At 39.7% G+C, this 1,209-nt stretch overlaps 1 protein-coding gene across 1 annotated transcript in view; it reads left to right on the top strand.

Annotated features, from left to right (window-relative positions):
- Positions 1 to 836, top strand: part of LAMB4 (laminin subunit beta 4) — a 56,479-nt gene extending 55,643 nt beyond the window's left edge. The window contains exons 33-34 of the mRNA XM_015826340.1: positions 31 to 184; positions 586 to 836. Coding sequence (XP_015681826.1) covers positions 31 to 184; positions 586 to 725 — 294 coding nt within the window. The 3' untranslated portion in view covers positions 726 to 836. The remainder of the gene's footprint in view (positions 1 to 30; positions 185 to 585) is intronic.
- The last annotated feature ends 373 nt before the right edge of the window (positions 837 to 1,209 follow it).

The following is a 1,209-nucleotide window of genomic DNA, read 5'->3' as shown; positions in this document are numbered from 1 at the left end:
CTGCACTCCTTGGTTTTTTGTTTTTTTTAGGAATTTGCTCATCTTAAACACGAATACACCAACTTGCAAGGCAAATTTCTGACCAGCGGATTTACGTTAGAAATCTTGCAGAAACTCAGCTGGTTGAAAAAAGAGGCAGAAGAACTAGCCAATGAGACCGCACAGAAAGCAAAAAGAATCACCGGTAATTTACACGCCACACGCGCACGCACAGAGATCCACCTACATACATACATAGCCATAAAGTCTATGTGTCTTTTGCTCCTGTAAAAGACTTTTCTAATCCAGTTCTAATACCGTAATAGTTTTAATGCTCCTTCCCTATTTGTATCGAATTAGAGCACACACACACTTCTGACAATGGCCTGACAATGTAAATGCAAATTCCTGGACGGGGCGTAGATCCCTTTCAATTCCAAAAATCTAAAGTTCTACACCCTTAAGGCAGCTAAGCAAACAATATATATTGACCTCAAGACACGTAATTGGGAAGTTACTGTGTTTTATACAATCGGTTGGTTCGGGTGTACATATATGCCTAACAAGGCATTCATTTCTATACACACATTGCTTTTGTCCTTTCAGCTCTAGAAAAGAAGATACAAGATCTGAACCAGATCAAACAGCAAAAAGCTGATCAGCTGAAGCAACTGGAGGATCACGTCCTAGCTATTAAAAATGAGATCGCTGAGGAATCAAACAGATATGCTGTTTGTAAAAGCTAGACGCAAAGAAGGCGAAAACACGTGGGAATCGCTAAATGGTAAATGGTTTGTAGTAATGACGAGCATTGGATAAGCTACATAGTTATTATAATACAAAGGTGATGCAGTATACAGTGTATTATTAATAAATGGTGTTTTGGAGCAAATCTTATTCCCGTTTATTCCAAAGCGTTCAGTGCCTCATTCTAAGAGTATCCAGGCAGTCATCATCATCATGATCATCATCATGATCATCATCATCATCATCATGATCATCATCATAATAATAATAATAATAATAATAAAGTTGGAAGGGACCTTGGAGGTCATGTAGTCCAACCCCCTGCCCAGGCAGGAAACCCTATACCACTTCGGACAAATGGCTGTCCAGTCTCTTCTTTAAAACGTCCAGGGTTGGAGCATTCACCGCTTCTGGAGGCAGGTTGTTCCACTGGTTAATTGTTCTAACTGTCAAGACGTTGGTAGTCCTTGACTCATATTCATT

This window comes from Protobothrops mucrosquamatus, unplaced genomic scaffold (assembly GCF_001527695.2).
Source record: "Protobothrops mucrosquamatus isolate PMUCROS unplaced genomic scaffold, P.Mucros_1.0 scaffold3065, whole genome shotgun sequence".
Lineage (NCBI taxonomy): Eukaryota > Metazoa > Chordata > Lepidosauria > Squamata > Viperidae > Protobothrops > Protobothrops mucrosquamatus.
Note: the sequence above shows the minus strand (reverse complement) of the source record. Positions and strands in the feature narration are given on the sequence as shown.